General features: G+C 39.9%; 1 protein-coding gene across 1 annotated transcript in view; it reads left to right on the top strand.

The window, feature by feature from the left end:
• Positions 1-13551, top strand: part of LOC141017307 (cadherin-6-like) — a 103081-nt gene extending 89530 nt beyond the window's left edge. Inside the window, exons 10-11 of the mRNA XM_073491977.1 lie at positions 5663-5914; positions 12896-13551. Coding sequence (XP_073348078.1) covers positions 5663-5914; positions 12896-13443 — 800 coding nt within the window. The 3' untranslated portion in view covers positions 13444-13551. The remainder of the gene's footprint in view (positions 1-5662; positions 5915-12895) is intronic.
• The last annotated feature ends 7297 nt before the right edge of the window (positions 13552-20848 follow it).

Genomic DNA, 20848 nt, shown 5'->3' with positions numbered 1-20848 from the left:
ATATGAGAAACTCCTAACCTCTGTGAACGTTTCAAAGTTTGAATGGAGTTTCTATGTGAATGTATTAAGGACTGGGAAGAGTTTCAATATGGGTGAGTTTGAAGGGATTTATAATTGACTTCCATTATAACTAAGCTTCAAAGAAAGTTGAATATTTTGAAAGATTTAATGGGATTTGAAGAATAAATAACACATTTTAATGTAGACAAGATGTGGAATATTTCAAAGTTTGAATGGAGTCTTAGCTGAAAGCATGAATGAGAAAGTTAAGAGTTGAAAATGCTTGAAAAAGGGTGAAAATGTGGGATTTTTGAAAATTCCGCCATTTATTTAAATGGGGATTTTTTTTTCCCCGCAGAAAACGTTGAATATTTCTAAAGGTTTGAAAGATATCAAAGTTCTGAAGCTGGCTGTTGAAAAGCTAATGTCAAATGCACATTACTGGCTATAAAAACTTGGAATCATGCCAAGATTATATGAATGATGTGGAATATTTTAAGCTTTGTTAAAAAGCTGGCGCTAAATGCGCATTGCTGGCTGTAAAAAATTGTAATAAGGCTAATAATGCGTGGATTACATGGAATATTTTAAGGTTGGTTGAAAAGCTAACACCAAATTGAATAGGTGGCTTTAACATATTTGAAGTTGCATCTGAAGAGTATGAACAGTCATAATAGTGGGGTGAGAATGAAGGATTCAAACTGCAATGCTGGCTTCAATTTGTGTAGAGAAGCAGCTGATGGAGTATGAAGAGATTTTACAATGTGAAAGAGTCAGATACTATGAATGGTACTGAAAAGTTAAATAAATCTTATAATGTATGAGAGATTGGCAACATTTAAATATTTAAATGGAGTTTCTGGCTTGAATGAATGAATAGATAATAGTTGAATGTAGTTCAAATGTTGGAAAAATGGTAAAAGAAATTAGACATACAAAATGTAATCTCTCTCTCTCTCTCTGTGTGTGTGTGTGTGTGTGTGTGTGTGTGTGTGTGTGTGTGTGTGTGTGTGTGTGTGTGTGTGTGTGTGCCCATTTGTGCGTGCTTGGATGCGCTTTTTTTTTGTATTTTGTTTGTTTGTACATGTGTGTCAAACTGCACCTCCACTATGGCTGTCAACATTCTGTCCTATAAACGCCAATGTAAAAATCTAAAGATGGCTGAAAAATAAGGAATAATACCTTGAATGTAGACAAAATGGGATTTTTGAACATTCTGCCATTCATTTTCAATGGATCAAAATTCACAGGTTGTGGTTGGTGATTGGTAATAATAGTAATTGATATTGGTTGTGAATGTTGGAGGGACAATAGAAGAATAATAGTGCTGTGTCAGCCCATCATCTGAAAGAAGAGAAGATTTCCTATATTTATGGCTATTTTGTGTTTAATTTGTGTATGAGGAGTAAAAATTGTGGAATATACAGAGGAAAAAGTAAAAAAAAAAAAAAAAAAGAAAGAAAGAAATTGAAAATAGCATGATGGAAGAGAGTCATTGTGCAGCATCACATGTGCTGTCAATCATCTTAATGAGCGCAGTACACAGAGGAGCTCAAAAAAACATAAAACTAAAACTGTTATATTTCATAGAGAATAAAAGATTTTAAAAAAATTAATACAACTTTAATAGTTGAAAGTCTTGTGACGTGTTTACGGGTGATGTCTTTAGCTCAATCTATGAAGAAGCAGAAGAGTTTATAGTTGGGTGGGTTTGAAGAGAATTTGAAGATCTCTCCATTCATATATATATATATATATATAATAGCCATAATGTCCTTACCAACCTGAACATTAAATAAGTGAATGGTTTCTGTAGCACAATAGATGTGGGAGTAGTTGAAGATCAAAAAATGCACAGAAGATTAAATTCCAGAAGAACAATAGTTTGAATGCTGTGTCAGCATTCAGGCTAATTAAGAAATTCCAGAAGAACAATAGGATGAGAATGTGAATAGTTGTTATACAGGGAGTGTGATTGGTGAAGAAATCAGACAGAGAGATGTTTTTGAAAAGTTTTTATTAATCAAAATAAATCAGGAACCACATTGGGCCTAGATAGATTATGACCTCTTGTTAGGTTATTTCTAAGAAGTAACATTTATAGAATATATTCATTGGATTAACTGAGTTTATCTTATTTTTTATTAAATCACCTTTCTTTAATAAATACTCCTGCATCCTCCATCAGCCGTGCCAGTAACCAGGGTGCACAACGCTGTTAGCTTAATACATGTGAAGTTTGCAGATGTAGTAGCTAAATCTGTCCTTGGTAAAATTATTTTTCAGCAGATATAGTTACAAGACTAAGCTAGCTAAGAAGTTTTCTGTTTATATGTGCTTTTATTCAGTTTTGGAAATTCCACCATCTCTAGAAAACATGAACGTTAGCTCAAGGCTGACTCAACAGGGACTAGAAATTGTCTCTGTTGCTAGGTCATTACCAAGACTCATATCATAGGAGTTGGAGCTGACTGACATTTCTGGCTATTTTCAAGGCATTAGTCAGACCCCAAGTTTTTCCAGGGAAAGGGAGCAAGGACTTGCAAAAATGTTTTAGTTTGAGAGATACATGCATGAATGAATACATTTTGATTATATCTTTTATTTTGTTAGTAACAGTTGAATAATTGCAATATTACACTGCCAATTAAGCTACAGACATTAGCCAGTAAGCTCAAAAAGGAATAAAAAATCATGTTAAATACAGTGTGACACACATCGTTCTATCAAGCCTTCTGAAAAGAGAAATCAATTTTCAGGTGTGTGGAATCTTCATTGTCATTCCTCCCAATGGACACAGATGCTGAAAATCCAGGTATCACATACTGTAGTCAGCCACTATTCAGAGAGCTACAGTTACATGGGCTGTCATTTCAAAAGAGATTGTAAATGAATTGATCTAAGATTTACTTAAAAAAAAGTTGTAGAGACTTCTGGTTTGACTAAAGACAGACTAGGTTGCACACCGGGAGAGCTCTGTTGAAATACTGTCTAAATCCGAACCATACAGGATTTATTATCGCAATTACCTCGTGCAAACTTGTGTGAAGAACAAGTTAACATGGGAAAACCTTCGAAAAAGGCAAACCAACATACAGAAGAGCAACCTTCGGAAAATAATCAAGGTGACGGTACAGAAGCTAGCCAAGACTAACAGCATGCTACTAGCAATGCGCCACTAACCCTGGCTGACATGGAGAAACTTCTCAAGTCAATGGAGGACCGCATCATAGTCAAACTTTCTGACCAGCTTTCTGCTGACCGAGCACGACCAGACAATTCAACACATGGAGACGTCACTTAACGATATGGAAACCAGACTGGCAACCCTGGAGTACAACTGCACAGCCCTATACAAAGAAAAGGATGCCCTCAAACTCAAGACGGATGATCTGGAAAACAGATCGAGACGCAACAACATCCGCATAACCGGCTTACCTGAAAAAATTGAGGGCTCGCAGCCAATTGCTTTCATGGAGATTTCCCTGAAAGGAACGTTTGGTCCAGATGCTTTTCCTACTCCTCCGTCTGTCGACAGGACGCACAGAGTCGCTATCCTCTGTAAGAAACAAGTCGACCCTCCACGGCTGTTCATCGCGCGGATCCACCGCTACCAGACCAAGGAGCGCATCCTGAAGCTGGCGAGGGAGGCCGGCACGTCTCTCTCCTTTCGCAGGTCCGAATCATATCATCATATCATATATGGATGTGCATGCGTGCGCACATGTAGACACATGGATATAATGACAAATGAAAGTGATGCTAGTTGACATATCCTGTGCATTCATAACACTTCTCTTCTATTGTTATGGCTGTTCTGTTTGCTGTGTGTGTACACATACTGTGCACATACTGTACATTCTACTGTTGTTGTTGTTGCTGTGATTCCATTTGATAATGCCAGTGTCTTTTATACAGAGTTTCATGCTAAATTCAGTATCGTTTTGTTTCCTTGTGAAAACAGTTCAAGTGTAAGTTAAGTGTTCTTAAAGCTGGTAGTTGAGAGCACTGTTCAAGTCCCCTGTCCCCATTCAGATAGTCGTCTTTCCTTTATTGGTAGTCTTTATTTCGCCATCGCTATTCTGTTTTCCCATATATCTATTTATTTTTTTTTTTTTTTGTGTTATTTTTTTCCAATGTCCACCATACATACACCCACATCGATTATTTTCTATATATCAGATCATGGAGCTGTCTCATTTCATGTAACATTACCCAACTGCGTTAGGCCCTCTCGCAACTGGAGACTTAACCCTCTTCTCCTAGCTGACAAAGAATTTGTGAAGCATATTTCTTCTCAGACTCAGTTCTTTATGGAAACCAATGCCTCCCCAGAAATTTCCCACTCAACATTATGGGAGACCCTCAAAGCCTATCTTGGGCAAATAATTGAATACTCCTCCAGGGCTTAAAAAGCAAGAGACTCCAAACTTAACGACATCTTGCAATCGATTGCAGAGATTGACAGTCACTACTCATCCTCTCCCACCCCTGCACTTTTTAAAGAAAGACTGAATACAACTCCACCGACAAAGCCACATACTTACTCACAAAACTTCAATTCAACGTTTATGACTCAGGGGATAAGGCCAGCAAGTTACTAGCACAGCAAGCCCACCAAGCCCAAATCCTCTCGCCTAATTCCTAAGATTTATGATACAACAGGCGAAATAGCTACAGACCATATGGACATCAACAACACATTTAAACAGTATTACAGTAACTTATCCAGCTCAGAATGTGTTGATAACCTTTCACAGCTTAACCGCTTCTTTGACAACCTCACTCTACCTTCTGTTTCGGCTGAACAAAACTCTTTACTTGGAGGTGAGATCTCCAATGCTCCCACCCACCTTACGTCAAGCAGTGATAACACTTTTACCAAAATCGAGCAAGGACCCCCTCCAGTGCGCCTCCTATCGTCCAATTTCTCTACTGAATGTAGATTACAAAATTTTATCCAAAAATCTAGCAACAAGACTGGAGAAGATTGTCCCACAAATAATTTCACTGGAACAAACAGGTTTCATTTTAAATCGGCACTCTAGTTCTAACCTATCTATCAAATATCTTTAGCGTGTATACTGAGATGTTTCGAAAAGACATCACCCCTACTCCTATATGTGCCCTATTTGGAGTTACCCCTGAAACTTGCTCCCTTAAAAGTAAAGCTCATAGCATTTACTTCCCTAATTGCAAGACATCTCTCATCCTCCTCTCTTGGAAGGAATGAGCATACATTATGTATACATTTCTTCTGTGATCCTTGGTTGGGAAAACAATTCATTGGACAATTATCCTTGTCTTAATCTGGATTTGAGGGGACAAGTGGGCATGGTTGGGTGGATGGGTGGGTTGAGTGGGAGGGAACGGGGGGCTCGTTGTATATTTCTAATTATTCGGATAATGCTCCAGATCTATGCTTGTATACATAGAATTTCAAATCAGCTGCAAACAAATGTATGATATGTCTAATAAAAAAATCAATAAAAAATTGTTAAAAGAAAAAAAAAAGTTGTTTAACATATTGGTCCCACTTTTTTTTTTTACCAATAAATGACGTGATTTTTATTTGCACCTCTGCTGCGTGAGAAAGTGTGAGACGCACAGTGCACTGCAGGTGTGTTAACACAATAGTCTAACTGAACCTTCTCCCACTCAGATAACACTGCTGGCATCCTGACACGTCGAGCCAGCTACAGCCGCCTTCAGCAGAGCGTCTATCTTGTTTCTGTGGTGATCACCGATGGCGACTACCCCATGCAAAGCAGCACCGGCACCCTCACTGTGAGGGTGTGTACCTGTGACCGTGAAGGCAACATGGAGCTGTGCAATGCTGAGGCTCTGAGCAGCTCTCCTGGTCTCAGCACCGGAGCACTCATTGCCATCCTTCTGTGTGCTGTCATACTGCTGAGTAAGTGTGTTTGTATTTGTAAACTTCCACCACAGTCTTCAGATAAACAAATACAGCATTACAGTTACAGCCGCCTCAATTTTCCCCTACCATGCAGCTGCCAGCCAGTTTCCAGTCGATTCCCAGCTACTGGGAGTCCCCCCTCCTCCTGGGGATGTGCCTAGATTCCTCTGTAAACACGCCCATTTATTCAATTGCAGGGTGTCACCATTAGATGGGGCTTCCTTCACCATTACATCTCAGTGACAAATATTACACTTTTATCCCACTACATTTATTTTAAAGTTTTAGTTAGTTTAGTTAGCATTAGCCCTACTGGTTACTTTACTTATTTTTTTTTATATTTTAAAGTTGTAGCTAGGTTATATTATTAGAGGTTAAGACACCCAGCAGTATACAGTTATTAAAATTAGTTCATCCTTTACCTGCTGCAGCCCTAAAGTTATGAACACATTAATGCATCAATAGTTATAATTCAAGAATACAATAAACTTATATTATTCTGAAATGGACCATTTGTTTATTCAGTTTATTCAGTCATGAAAAAAGTACTGTTAAAAACAAAAAGCTGAAGCATAATATTGATGACCTTATGATATGGTAGCCTATTAATCATTAAATATGCTCTGTGTGGGAATCACACTTTCTCACACACGTCAAATACTGTATGCCTATGATACAGTAAGAATAGCTGATTTCACGCTGAAGTATTGCTTCAGCTTCCATCATCACTGCTCCTCCTGGTGGATAGATAATCCATTGCAACTGGTTTCCACACAAGGCGCTTAGGGGGTTACGATTCAGCCCAGCATTTACCGTGTCATCGCGGGCCCCATCACGGAGAAACGGGAAGTTTTAAGAGGCTTCATCTGTATGGCAATATTAGAAATAATTAGACTTGGATATGAGAAAAAAGTGAGCTAAAACACATCATACAGATTACATATTAAATTAAAATACATTTTATGTTGGAGCTTAAACAACCACTAAGTCATTGGACAGGGAAATAATGGGCCACTACTTAAAAAAGTGGGTAGTCAAAAATCATCATATCCAAGTAAAAATATCTACTATCTTGTGGATCAGAGATTTTGCTGCACTGGCAAACTTATTTGTTTCTGTTGTCATTTTCAGTCGTAGCTGTAACATTTAAAGATATATCGTGAAAATCTAGTGAAAGTGTTTATTAATGAGATATGAAAGCAACAAAAATGCATTTTAATTGAATGAAATGTATACACTTTGAAATAATACAATTAATTCATTAAATTGTATGTAATCTAGTGTGTGAGGCAGGGGTTTTCTACCAAGGAATTATTGTTAACAAACAATAATAATAATTGGTCGTATACAGGAAATAATTAAAATAGGTAACAAAATGGTGTAGTTTGTAATCCTACAACCCGGAAATCAGTTCTCATTTTTGCACATCTGTTTCCTTTTTCTCAAAGTCTATGAGGTTTTTTAATTAGTTTTCAATCAAATGTCTGAAATAAGGTCTGCGGTAACCACAGGCTTGAGATATTTTCATGTTCTGTACTATGAAATAAAATGCATCCTTTAATGTCCCACAAGTTAATTATAAAGCGCTAATGTATCTTGTAACGGCAGTTGCTAACAAGCAGCTAAATGAGACTACAGAAGTTGACATTAAACGTCATCATGCTGAACACAGTGCTCATCTACTCACTACTCCATCTTTACAAGCTATATTCAAACTCTAACTTTACAACTTGTAGATCAGTTTACAGAAAATGTGTATAGTAATTGTGTGGTAAGACGCTTAGTGGTGGTGACGTTTAAGTCATGTGACCGCAATGTAGTCTGTTTATAGCCTAACATTAGCATTTAACTGCTAGCGATTTAATTTGCACTTGTAAGTATCATTAACTTGTGTTTGCCACAGACCTAACCGTAATCCAAAATCCAATGTAAAAATCCTATAGGCTTTTTATCAAGGGAACTAGCGCAATGCTAACTTCTGGGTTGGTGTACAAGAATACGTCATTACTACACTTCTCTATTAAGAATAGAAATATGCTTCCTTTGAGTAATAGTTGTGTAGGCGAAAGCTGATGCTTCCAGCAACACGTAACTCTGGGACTGTAATGAAATGATCCTGCAGCTGTACTTACCTCCTCCGGTCGCAGCGGAACTGATGCGTTTAGGTGCACTCACAGACAATGGGAGATGGGAGTTTTCAAACCTGGGGGACTGTGACAAGCAGGCGCCACCTACTGGACATTAGGGTCGGTGCACTTTCCTTTGTTTACCAGGCTTCGTTAGTGCAAGGAGGCCGCATTTAAGCATTGAGCTACACGCAGGCCAATCTGATGTCAGAACCATGTGGACGGTCCCAACATAACAAAAGATAAAACACTTAAGCCTCCCCAGCCATATTTCCTTCTCCATGCCATTAGGAGTGTTGTTTAAGTCCACCAGTCACCACAGCCTCCAAGTCTATGTTTGAACCATTAAAGAAATCCCAACCTGCTGAGCCTCTGCTGTGTTTTGGTAACTGCAGCTATGACACAAACTGGATTCTCTAATCTGTAACCATGAAAATCCTGTGTCTTGTGTCTGCCAAGTGCAATTTGTACAACACTGTAAACACAGGCAGCCATTGTGCATTCTCATTTGTTGTAATTGAAATCAACAATGGTTCAGAGCTCCAGTCCGCTGCCACTCATCTCAATCAAACACTGTATGTAAATTAATGCATCTCATCTGCCACCACATCCCCACTTAGCCTCTTATTCATGCAGCAGTAAGAGTCCAGCAGGCTGCTGGGAAAATTAATATATATTTATGCCTCTGAAAGTGCAGTCATTGCACACTTAGCAGACACAACAGGGACGCTGGGAGTCAGTCAGAGTTGGAGCTGCTGAGAGAAAGGTAGTCAATATAATGGCGTCACACCAAATAATGCATGACATTCATGTTTTTTTCATTAATTTGAATCTCTCTCTATCTATCTCTCTATCTATCTATCTCTCCCCCCCTCTCGCTCTCTCTCTCAACAAAAAAGCTAAACTAAAGAAGTGCATTGTAACAAGAAAACAAATGCAGTGACAGTTAGAGGAGATACAGCTTAATCACCACAGTGCAGGTCAGTAAAAGTGATGCAAGACTGTACAGTAAGGCACTGTATCACATAGCACAGTAAGACAATAGAATATGTAACAATATCTATATATTATAATCTATTAATTCCTGGCAACACTTGAGGGTTTGAGTAATAGCCCTAACAATCATTACAATCCCATATAGTTCTTGCAATGGAAACGTTCACTTTTCCAGTAAATAAGACAAACTTTCGATACAACTTGACATAAGGAGATAAACTAGTCTGCCCTGCTCTTAGAACCCCTTGAGCAAAGGGGTCTTACATGACATGGTACAACACCATTGAATATCATACTACAACGGCTGTCAATCTCTTAAAATATTTAATCGTGTTTAATCGCATGATTGTCCATGGTTAACTTATCTTTTCTAAATGTCCCTTAAAGGGATATTTTTCAAGTTTTTAATACAAAATGGGGGTGGACTAATATGCTTGCTTTATGCAATTGTATGTTTATTCTTATTGCAACAATCCAAAGCAATGATAAATACAGTCCAGAATATTCTCCAGAATAGCCCTCAAAGGTGCTGCATGCTCAAAAAATATGCTGGAAGCATTACATGGCAAACTCAAGCCCAACACGCAACAGCAGATGGGCATATTGACCTGAATGTTACATTCCTTAGAAATACTAACACAATGTAGTGTCCAACTTTACATTTTCACTAAACAATGTTAATCTTGTTTGCCTGCAAGCTGTAGCCACCCATTTAGCTATCACTGAAAGTTTGTCGCATGCAGAGTTGTCCAGGCGTCTCCGTTGCAAACTATCCAGCGTGGTCTGCCTCTGGCAAGGGGGAAGAGGGCTTTCTACATCAGCTGTGTGCCTGGCCAGCAAGTGGAATTTGAGACTCAACGTACTCCGGTGGTAACTCAATTCACATCGACAGTAAATGCAAATATTTTTGTTCTTGTCTAGAGAACCATCTGGCAGGGCTTTAAAGCTGAACTTGCCATACAAAAGACCCTTTTCTTTATCCATTTTTGCTCAAGGAGGTTTGTTTCTGCTTGCCATCCACAACATTACTGCTGCATTGCCTTCTGATTTCCCAAACTACAGGGCGGGCCGAGGGGCATAACGTGTGTGCGTTAATCCGGCGTCAAAATAAAAAAAATAATGGAGTTGAGAGGAGGCCCTACATACTATATACAATGCAATGTATAGTTACAGCCTTAATAAGAATCTGACATTTTTGTCGTGTTTTGTCAGGTGTATTGATCAAAATATTTAACTTCCCTGCTGGATGTACATGACAGTATGTGTTGTCAAAAAACACTAACGAGTAAGTTGTCATCAAAAAGGTTTAGGTCATATCATTCTTTGGGAGGGTTACCAGTGACATGGAGGTGGTAGAGAATCACCATACTGACATGTGATGTGAGTCAGTCATCTACCCCAACTAGGGTTTATCAGTACCAACATAATTCCCACCGACAACCCCAAAATGGAATTTTTGATGTAATTTAATAGATGTGGCTATAATAACCAGCAGCTCTAAAATTAACTGGGGACGAACTACAGCGCAGACTCCTGCTTATATTCAGCTACAACAGTCCAAGTACTTCTAACTGGATAAATGAATGAACACCACAGGAGAGCAGTGGCAACAAAGAATGCAGACAGGTCCATCATACTCATCTCTCGCTGATCTGAATCCTGCTTTGTCTGTAACTGTATAGGTTGGACTTGAGCCAAACACAAAAATACAACATTTCATGTCCTCACCAAAGAAAATACATTTAAGGTGTGATCACACTCAAAGAACCATTTAGTGCCATTTAGAAAATGTGTGATAACACATGTAAATGTAACTTAGACACAGAAAAGATATGAAAGAAAGAGATGTATTTATACCAGAAAAAGAGCAAATGGTTAAGCTCGTTCTTAGTCTGGTTCCTTAGAGGGGTCTTGTTGTGTTGAATTATACACTGCTCAAAAAACTTAAGGGAACACTTAATCGTCACAGTATAACACAATGTCAGTTAAACCTCAGGGATATCAATCCGTCCATTTAGGAAGCACAAGTGATTGTGAATCCATTTCACCTGCTTTGGTGCAAATGAAAGTGACAACAGGTGCAATGGAGAGGCAAAAGCAAGACTCCCAAAAAGGTAATGGTTTTGTATGTGGTGACCACAGACAATTGCTCTCTCCTTATCCTTCCTGACAGATTCTTCTCTAGTTATGTGTTCTGCTAATGTCACTACTAGTAACATGAGGCAGTACCTTCAGCCCAATCAGGTTGCACAGGTAGTGGAGCTCCTCCAGGATGGCACATCCATATGTACGGTCGCAAGAAGGTTTGCTGTGTCTCCCAGCCCAGTCTCAAGAGCATGGAGGAGATCAGAAGACCGGCCATTACACAAGTACAGCCGGACTGGCTCACTGAAGCCCTGATCGAGGTCTGGGAGGAGATCCCCTAGGACACCATCCACCAACAACTCATCAGGAGAATGCCCAGACATTGTCAGGAGTGCAGACAGGCAATGCGGGGGGCATACACACTACTGAGTCACATTAGGAGTCGTCGTGATAAAATTCACGCAAGTTGAATCAGCCTGTGATTTTTTACTTTGATTCTCGGTGTAATTTTGAATCCAGCCCTGAATGAGTTGATGATTCTGGCTTCCATTGACCTTTGTTATGTCATTTTGTTCTCAACAAATTATACAATGTACATCAGTAGAGATCAACTTAAATAATTCATTCATCAAGATCTGATGTGTGATTAAAGTGTTCCCTTATTTTTTGGGCAGTGTATTTAACACAGCCTCAAGCTGTAGTATTTTAGTACTTATATGGATATGAATGTATTCATTATCACCTCAACCATCACATTACTGTTTTCTTTTTGCTTTTCTCTGCCTCTGTTCATTTATCTTCCATCAGACATCACTGGCCCTCTATCTCCCCTGCACACATTCTACAGTAACTGTACACTTTATCTATATAAAACTTTCTCCCTCTGAACTTCACCTCCTGTACCTCTATATTTACATTTACTTTTCCTCTCACTAAATAATATTATCTCATTACACCACAGACCTTGCCTGTTACTTTGCAGACATTTCATGCTGTGATTTGCGGTGCTATTGTGTATGCATTATCAGTTATTTCAGCTCCCTGACCTCAACTCCAACTCTGTTCTTTCTTGTTGCCGCTGTGCTCTTACTTGATATAAATTCAAACTGGCCTGCATGAGCTTAGCCAATCAAATGTTCTGTACGATTACTTATAGCTGAGCCATCTCTGAAATCAAAGGCTAAGATGCTTTCTGTCTGCCTGTCACCAGCCTGTGCAGCCCTTGTGTTTTTAGACTCATTTTGGGCTCTGTTGCATCTCCACTGTGTGAGTCCCATCTGTTGGTCTGAATCAAGATGCAGTGCACATCTTCACACTTAATCTTACTCTGTTGTTTAATTGTTCATCTTTGCATCATAGAATACTACGATACAGTCAACAATCTGAAATCAAAAGATCATTTGGGATTATTATAAATTACAATTTCAAAAGCCCCACCTCTAACCCAGCATCCACCTGTAGGCTCTGAATTTACATTTGCCTAAAGGGGAAGTTATAATTGTCACTCCCTGCTCCCTGATGTGCTAATCTTGGTGATACTTTGTTGGGAGTGATAGGTCAGAGCCAAGACACAGAATATCTGTACATATTCTACATGCATATAATCACTTCACTGTAAGTTGACTGACATTGGGTCTTGTTTTCATAGTTTTTGCCATAATTCCTGCACATTTTCCTTTGATTTATTATCTGACCTCACTGGTTGTATATTGTGATCACTGCTGTTCAGTGTCAAACTAATCTCATATCTTTCTGCTGTTTTCTCTTGCAGTGATTGTGGTTCTCTTCACAGCGTTGAAACGCCAAAGAAAGCAGGAACCTCTCATCATCTCCAAGGAAGATGTCCGGGACAACGTGGTGAGCTACAATGATGAGGGTGGAGGAGAGGAGGATACTCAGGCTTTTGACATTGGTGCACTGCGACACCCGGATACTGCTGCCACCTTGGAGGAATCCTCTAAACAGAGGCGCGACATCATCCCCACTGACACCCTGCTGTACCCACCACACCGCCGACCTGCCCCTGCCACTTCTGGCCTCATGATGCCGCCAGTGTGCATGGCGTCACGGGATAATGGGGAAGTACGTGAGTTCATCAATCAAAGAGTATTAGAGAACGACTGTAACCCAGCAGCACCGCCCTATGACTCGCTTGCCACCTATGCCTACGAGGGCGCAGGCTCAGTGGCCGAGTCACTGAGCTCACTGGCCTCAGCTTCATCGGACGCTGAGCAGGACTACCACTACCTGAGTGACTGGGGGCCCAGGTTCAGGAAACTTGCTGACCTGTATGGGGCTGAGGACAGTGACTTCTCCTAACAAACAGCATCACAAATGCACACACAAACACACACACACACACACACACACACACACACACTTAAAGTCAAAGACAATACAGGGCCAAAGACAGCATGTCTAACTACTACAAACTCAATATTGGAGCTTGTGATCATTGCTGAAGAGCTTTAAGAAAATGTGAAAGCTTTTAATAACACAGACGACACACACTCCACATGATGAACCAACAGATGTGCTGGCAGATGTTAATTCCATTAAACAGGATATTTAAGAATGCCACATGATCCTTGACCTGCCTTCAGTGTACATGGAGCCAAGTCCTCCAAAAGGACATATTGGATTGTGGGAATGGGAACTAATGGATGTCTAAATGTAAATTAACCAGGACAACAGTGGAGCCCATCAATCTTCAGTTCCACTAGTGTGAACCTCTTCAAAGACTCAGGTCTGAATGGAGTTTTAAATCTAAATTGATTATATTTTGTATTAAGAATTGGACTATTTTAAGGCTTTGCTTTATCTCTCCACGGTTACCAAATAACCTTTTTATAGAGTATTTCTTGTGGCTTTAAACCGAATGGAGGAAAGCGTTGGGAAACAGGTCAGTCAACAACAACACCACTTACCTCTGCAAATATGAAGTGATGAGTGTGGGGAGTAAGAGTCTTGTTTTTTGTTTGTTTGTTTTTGTTTGACTAAGTGCCCTTCTGCTGCCCTTCAAGCTGAACTGTGATGCCTGGCAGTTGGCTGAGACTGGAGGGGGCTAATGACTCTTATATGATTACTTTTTGTCTTTTTTGCTGTCTTGTACAAATGGACCATTCCAGAGGGGCTGTTTTGTAGAATCCTCGCTTGAAAACCGCCTTCTTCGGGACACAGAGTAAAAAAGGGGACAACTTATATGACTAAATGCACTGATTTCTTTATGGTTATGCAGGTATTTAGATTTTTTTTTGGCTGAATTTTTTTTTGTGCTGCACACAAAAAGAAGATGTACGTTCATGGCATCATTTCTGGATTTTTAGCTCCAGATTGAGTGTATATTGTGTCAGAAAAGTGGTTGCACTGAGTTCTAAGTGCTGTATCATAGGCAACTGGACGTGTTTCAATTTCTCAAGAGGCTTCTTCAGTGTCCTTACAGAGTTGTTAAGGACACATGTGAGCTCTGAGCTCCCAACGGCCCACAAGTGGCCCTGACGACTCTGAAACTCAGAGCTCACACGTGTCCTTAGCGACTCTGTAAGGACACTCCCACACAGAGTTTAAAAGCCTGCAAACTCCCTTCCAGTTAGTTAGAAGTGAAGAAGCCTCTTGGATGAGAGGTGAAACGTCTTCAAGAAACTGAAAAGTCCAGTTGCCTACGATACAGCACTTAGAACTACCGTGACCTGGATGACTGAGAACCTTCATCAACTTGAACTGAGTTATATTGGGGTTATACTGAGTTCTATAAATCTTTAATTTTACAGGAGTCTTTTTTTCAAAAAACAAAGTACAACAGATATCATACAGAATGTTGAACAATTAGTATTTTGACTGAGAATATGTTTCATATTTGCATGAAGGACACTGGGAAGCCTTGTCTTCACAGTAGAGCTGTCACTCTTGAGAGTGAATGAACTTAAAAAAAAATGACCAAAAATGACCAATGTTCGAGCAGATCAGGCCATATATCTATGATATTGGTCAAATATTAAAGCTGCACTAATCATATTTTAACAACAAAGGATCAAATGAGTATGTCTAGTATGAAAGGAGTTGATTGTAGTGATGAATCTCCACAAAACACTCAGCGTTTTTTCTCAGTTCTATGGAGTCTTTTCTCTGATTTGTCCGACAAGAAAAAACAACGGCTACCCCTTTTTACTGGTTTATTTGCTTGGTTTATTCAGCCCACCCTTGTTACTCATTCAGAGATATGAGGTTTTGTTGTTAATTGTTGTAATTTACAGAAACCAGAAGGCAGAGCAATCATCATTTGCTTTTATGTATTAGTAGATACTGAAGCAAAAGGTCGAAATCACAATATCACAATAATCAAACTCACCTGAGTGCTACACCTGAGAGTCTGTTTCTAAAGGATGAAAGATGAAAAATCATTTACCGATTTGACTTTATGTTATCCTCATTTGCTACCAAGAGTTTGTATAGTGTGTTTTGGCGGTTCCAATAACAGCAGCAGTTTGCTCCAGTTGTGTTTTGTGAACGTATTCTGCTCTGAAGGCATAAAACAAAAATATCCACATATTTTTCTTTAAACTGTAATTCATTCTTTTTGTACCAGACACGTATAGGACATGATAAAATGACATGATGATATTCTTCGAGGGGAAAGAATCAACATACCGTCCAGCTTCATTACTTTTTAATGTAATTTTGGAGGTGTGAAACTCACTGTGGGCAGTCTATCATCGGTATATGATGTATTATCAAGTTGTTTCATTTTATGAAAATAAACTTTTACAGTGAAAGTGTTGTTTTTTTCTATTTGATAATCATTTGCATACTCCAAAAACCAAGTTGGTCCTTGTCATTGTTACAGCTGTCTCTTCTGCTAAGCTCTCTCATTAAAAGTGCTTGTTCTAAGAAGTCACTCAACAGTTGAAAATTAATTCTCCACAGAGTAGTACAGAAAAGAAAAGTACAGGAAATACACTCTGCTGCCCCTCACATTATTTTTTCCAATTCCAACAGCAGAAGAAAAGCTCAGTTCTGAAGTACAGAAAATAAGTATTTCCCCTCCATTTCCTTACAGCTTTGAAGTGAAGTTAGAACTTAAAGGTAAGTAATGAAATCTTGCATATTCAAACCATCCAGAACTTTATTGGTATCCATCTACAGAGCATCAGTGATATCAGTGAAGTGAGATGTCTGCAAAGAATTGTAAAAGACAAAACCTACCCCAGCCACAGTCTGTTCCCCCCTGCTGCTGCTGTACCACAAACCTACAGAGCAGCTTCATTCCTCAAGTTGTGAGACTCCTGAACTCATCCTCCCATGTATACAGGTACCAGTTTTCCTCAATAATAAGTATTGTAATATAATTTGCTATTTTCTAATGCTTACCCTGATGCGAACTTAATGATTTTAAACAAAGCTCCATTCCCTGTTCCTATTTTTCTGAGGACTCCTTTGACTCTCTGTGAGGATAAAAAGATGATTAATGAAAGTTGTTTTTCCTTGTTTCATTTCAATACTTGCAGTCTACCAAAATGTTTTTTTTTAAATCGTATTGATTAAATAGGTTACTTGGTTAAATAGCCAGAAAGTGTCTATGTTCTCTATCAATGGCTATAGTTCTACAAGAAGAACATTTCAGATTCCCAGAAAGATGAAATGAAATCTCTTTGGAAGATCACTAATGAAACTAGAAAACTTTGCATTGTCTGAAGAAAATGTGTGGGATTGCTGCATCTGCTGCCATCGCTCGCAGTGAGCAATGCGCACAAATGTCTGTAGATGGTGATTTTGTCACAAAAGCCATACAGTTTTGCAACCATAATCAGTCAAATTGGAATTGTACTCTAACACCACCTACAAGTTGAAGAAATCACATCTGACAGCAGTGTTGGCAACTGTTGTCTGATGGTACGACCCAAAATTGGTGCTGATTGAATCATGCTTTAAAGAGATACAGCTGCATTTTTAAATGGCCACAAGGTGGTGCTGTTGGTACCGCCATTGACGATGAAGTGGGTGATCCATCTTTTGTTTTGGTGACACCCTGGAAGTGTCAGGCCTGTGATGTGCCTTATTGGGACACCTGGTTGTTTTGTAAATGGTTATAAATAGTTGCACAAAAAACGCCTGAGGCATTGCATGCATTTTAATGTAAATTGCTGTATAACTTTATAAATTTCAAAAACTTATGTACAAATTTAGCAATCAACAATTTTTATTTGCATTAAAAAATACCATAAAAATGGTTTGTTAAATATGTTTGTGGTTTTCACAGTAAAAAATCTTTTTCCTACTCGGATTTTATGTTTTTTGTGTGATTTTAGGTCCAGTGTGTTAATACAGTATGTCAAAATGAAAAAAAAAACTGTGAAGTCACACATGTGAGGTTGTGCTGAAAGAAATGATACCAAACAAGGCAAAGTAAACAGTTTTTAAGGTGAAATATAAAGGTAAAATCAAAAGTAGTCAAAAACGGCCAATTATACCCTGGACCTCAGAGGGTTAATAGTCAGTGTCAGAAAGACACTGTGCAATAATCCCTGTGAATACTGTTGGTATTGGTACTGTTTTTTATATAAATACTGCTGAAAATTCTGCACTCCTTACAATTGCACTGCACTATGCAATTGAATGAATGGGCGTGTTTACAATCCAGGCACATCCCCAGGAGGAGGTGGGGACTCCCAGTGGCTGTCAATCGACTGGGAACCGGCTACCAGTTGGCTGGCAGCCAAAAGGCCTTTGGTTGGAAGGGGAAAATCGAGGCGGCTGCATCTGTAAATGGACTTGCATTTCGATAGTGCTTTTCCAGTCTACTGACCACTCAAAAGAGCTTTACATCAGTTTTCCTGCAACTGCAGCCGTAGATGCTAGCTCCCAGAATGCAATTGCATGGGCAGCAGATTAAAATGTACAAACCTGTGCAAGTTGCAAACATGTGACAATCAACCCCAAGAGGGTGACCTTGACATGATGATCATGGACGCAGACCTGACTGACTCTGAAACTGAGGACTGAATGGAGGACTGATCTTAAGTAGGGACCCTTCACACTTGACATACTGTACTGATGGTGTGCTTCACATTTTTGTGACATAAGGAGCAAGCTAATTATTTCATTTTAATTGTGTGCAACATATTTTGTTCTTGTTCTTTGTTCTTGTTTCGAAATTAAAATACTTTTAGACTTATGTCATGAGTATGTTGTGTTTTTCATCAAATTCAGAAACATAGATAGATAGATAGATAGATAGATAGATAGATAGATAGATAGATAGATAGATAGATAGATAGATAGATAAATAGGAAGAGATGTTGAAGGTGAGTATGGATTCAATGAGAGACTGGTAAACCAGAGTTAAAACATGTGTGCTGACATTGAAAGTCTTTAATTTCCTCAGCAGGTAGAGGTGCTGTTGTGGTTTTTTGAAAATGGTGTCTGCATGCTGAGAGAAGGAGAGGCAGTTGTCCAGGTCAGTTCCAAGGTATTTAAAAGACCCAACCTGCTCCACAAGCTGACCCTGGATGCTGAGTGGTTTGAAAAGAGCGGTTGCTGACTCTCTTCTGCCCCCACAACACAGCTCTTTGTTTTTTTGGACATTTAACTCAAGACAGAGCTGGTTAAAAATCTGGGCCAGGTTTTCAACAGCCTGCTGATACCGGTCCAGAGCAGTTTTGTCAGTCAGGTGAGCCACCAGGGCCATGTCGTCCGCATATTTAAAAAGGCTCATTCCCTCACTGTCACAGGCAGGGGCGCCGCCAGGAATTTTGGGCCCCATGACAAAAAAAATCAAATTGGGCCCCCTCTGCGCAGCTGTTGTCACCACATCTCTAGGCCCTAACCAGGGGCGGGCTGGGGTTGAAATTCAGCCCGGGAGCTTGGTTTGGAGAGGCCTTTTATCCGATCGCACGAAGGGCACAAGTAGAACCGTAATTTAATTTAAACACAAATACTTTATTTTCAACCAACAAAACTACTGTGTGTGTGTGTGAAAAAATACCTGTTCAATATACTGTACAAACTGCTGCTCCTCCTTTCTCTCTCTCTCTCCCTCCCTCCCTCTTCTCCTCCTCTTCTTTCTCCTCTCCCTGTTTAATCCTCCTTTTTCTACTCCTCTTCCTCCTCTTCTTTCTCCTCCCCCTCCAACAAAAGGAAACTGTCCTAACTTACTTTATCAGCAAGCGTCTGAGCAATGCACTGCTCTCTGCAACTCTGTCTATGACTGTATCATTGTCCAAAGTCATCAGGGTCTCTTTCTCTGTTGACATTAGCATAAATCCCTCAAGATGCTCCTGTGTCAGTGTGCTCCTCAGTCTATTCTTTACAAACTTAAGAGTTGAGAAAGTTCTCTCACAGGCCACTTGACTGAAAGACAGGGTCAGTAGGAACTTATAGCCTAGTCCGATGACATGATAGGCATCAGTCAGCAGGTTGTATTTGGAGAGTATGTGATAAACACAAATTGCACAGTTTTTACAAGAGGTACAACTGGTGTTTTTCAGCTCCATGTTTTCTCCATTTTCTGTCTCTTCTGCTGTCCAGACAGTGTATGACTCAAAATGGGGCAACTTAAGTCTCTCCCAGTGGCTGGCAAGACTGCAGAGCTCAGCCTTCAGCCTTCCAGGTGTGGCCCTATCATCAAACCTAAGGATGCACTTACTGAGCTGTTGGAGGGCTTCAGATGGAAGCTCCCTCTCTCTCAGGACTCCAAAGTTTTTTGGGTCAAGGCAAGCAAAGTCATCATAAAGAGCTCCATTTGAGGAAAAACGAGTCTGAATGCTCTCAGTGACAGTGTCTAAAATCACATTGTGGACCTTGACCCTGTACTGGTCCTCTGCCTTCAACTTCTGCTGTTCCTCTGCTGCCTCACCTGGCATGGTCTTTCTTTTCCTGCTCTTTAATTCAGGTAGACCCACCTGAACCATCTCTTTAAATCCGCCCTCCTCCAGCTTCTCGTTTGCCCACTTGACAAATACATGTGCTGCTTTTGTGACACCATCCATGTCCCTGGTGCATCTTTTTAGGCTATCTATGGCCCCCATTACAAGCCGATGTGCAGTGATTAGATCCATGTTGCTAGTCTGAAGGTATCTGGACAGTGGTGAGGTGATCTCAAAGATCCTCAAGAATATCTGGGCTGTAAGCACGGTCTCATGCTTCAGGAGGGACTCAATGTAGCCCTTAGCTCTTGCCCTGACATGTGCTTTCATTGACATATCTTCCACAATTCTTTTCAAAGTTAGGATCAAATCAACAAACAAGGCATTGTCTGGGCTACCAAAAGAGCCAAATATCTTAGTTAGGGCTTGGTCCTTGGCCCACCACCTGGTTTCCCCAATGGGGGACAGCCTTCTGTGACGCCTGTCATCACTCACTTTCTCCCACATATTCATACGCTTGTACGAGTCCTTGATAAAAACTGCAACGTCATTCACGATGGAGAAAAGAGATGCACTTTCTATCACAACACCTGTGGTGTCTCCCAGAACCAGATTAAGCACATGGGCATAGCACCAGATGTGCACTTGGTTTGGGGATTCTGACGACAGTAAAGTGGAGAACCCCTTATACTGGCCCTGCATGTTTGCTGCTCCATCTGTGGAGTTACCGACACAGTTCCGGATATCAATGTTGACCTTTGCCAGAGTCTCCTTGAGTAGCTGAACAAAATAATCTCCTGTTGACGACTCACATGAAACAACACCAATGAGCTTCTCATGGATTGTGTCAGTTACATACCTGA

This window comes from Pagrus major, chromosome 21, assembly GCF_040436345.1.
Source record: "Pagrus major chromosome 21, Pma_NU_1.0".
NCBI classification, from domain to species: Eukaryota; Metazoa; Chordata; class Actinopteri; order Spariformes; family Sparidae; genus Pagrus; species Pagrus major.
The sequence above is the reverse complement of the archived record's forward strand: the minus strand, read 5'-3'. Positions and strand labels throughout refer to the sequence as shown.